At 35.4% G+C, this 1286-nt stretch overlaps 1 gene segment (V, D, J or C); it reads right to left on the bottom strand.

Annotated features, from left to right (window-relative positions):
- Positions 1-740: 740 nt before the first annotated feature.
- Positions 741-1106, bottom strand: LOC126387366 (immunoglobulin heavy variable 3-21-like). The segment is given in 1 exon segment: positions 741-1106. A coding segment is annotated over 1 exon segment (366 nt).
- Between the last annotated feature and the right edge of the window lie 180 nt (positions 1107-1286).

The following is a 1286-nucleotide window of genomic DNA, read 5'->3' as shown; positions in this document are numbered from 1 at the left end:
CATGGTTTATGTTGAAACTGACGTGCTGTGAACTCCACTGACAGCCTGATGTGATGTTTTTATAGCTGAGTAACAAGGAAGCTCACTGAGTTTGCATAGAATCAAATGTGTGGTGAATGAGTGTGGATCAGACTGGAGCTATTTAGAGGAACCTGTTGTTATTATTAATATTTATCTTTTTATTTATTCTCCAGAATAAAACACCACAGTGTCTTTAGATTAGCTGCTGTGATTCAGTTTGGAATCTTGATTCAACTTTATCAGGATTTATTTTTCAGAACCTGCTTTTGTATAATTAACATCTGGAGCTTTTTCAGTTCATTGTTGCACTGACACTTTTTAAAATCTTGTTTTTATAATAAATATTCATAAACAAAACAAAAAATACTTAACATTTATATTTCAACAGTTAATTAATGATGGATATTTCATAAACAACTCAAAGCAATTAAACCAGTCCAAAAACTGCATTTCTGTTTTTGCTGTAAATCATGTTATTTAGACCTAAATGTATATTGAGATCATTTTGATGAGTGCTAGTGGAGGATTTGTGTAATTAATAAAGTCTTTAAGATTTATATTACTGATATTTATATACGTGGACATTTTCATTGTTGATAATAAAAGTACATGAACAAAAATCAGCATTGCAGTAAATGTAATACAACAAAATGACATGTTCCCAGTGGTGATGATAAATAGAGGAAGTAGTTTTTGTATGAGTCTCCTATTATTGTCTCTCACTGTGTCTCTCTGGCACAGTAATACACTGCTGTGTCCTCGCTCTTCAGACTGTTCATCTGTAGATAGACTTCACTGCTGGAGTCATCTCTGGAGATGGTGAATCTACCCTGGACTGACTGGGAGTAATAGATAGGAGTACTAGCTGTGTCAATGTAAGCAATCCACTCCAGTCCTTTTCCAGGAGCCTGTCTGATCCAGTTCCAAACTGAGCTTCCAAAACTAAAACCTGATGTTGTGCAGGTGAGTCTGTGGGACTCTCCAGGTTTTCTAACTGCTGGTTCAGACTCTGTTATGGTCTGACCTTCAGCACCAGTTGAAACCAACAGAGCCACCATCAAGAGTGTTAGTTTTCTGTAAGCCATGTTCACAGTGTGTTTATGTTTCCAAATCCATGAATCCCCTTTTTAAATATGATGTTAACTGGATCCCTGTGAGAATTTGTTTACAGTAAGCTCCTCCTACATCACATTCTGCTTTCAAAGTCAAATTCAAGTCTCTGAACACATTTAACATGAAATAAAACATCATTTAAAACATCCAGA

The sequence above is a fragment of the Epinephelus moara genome, unplaced genomic scaffold (genome assembly GCF_006386435.1).
Source record: "Epinephelus moara isolate mb unplaced genomic scaffold, YSFRI_EMoa_1.0 scaffold3886, whole genome shotgun sequence".
NCBI classification, from domain to species: domain Eukaryota; kingdom Metazoa; phylum Chordata; class Actinopteri; order Perciformes; family Serranidae; genus Epinephelus; species Epinephelus moara.
Note: the sequence above shows the minus strand (reverse complement) of the source record. Positions and strands in the feature narration are given on the sequence as shown.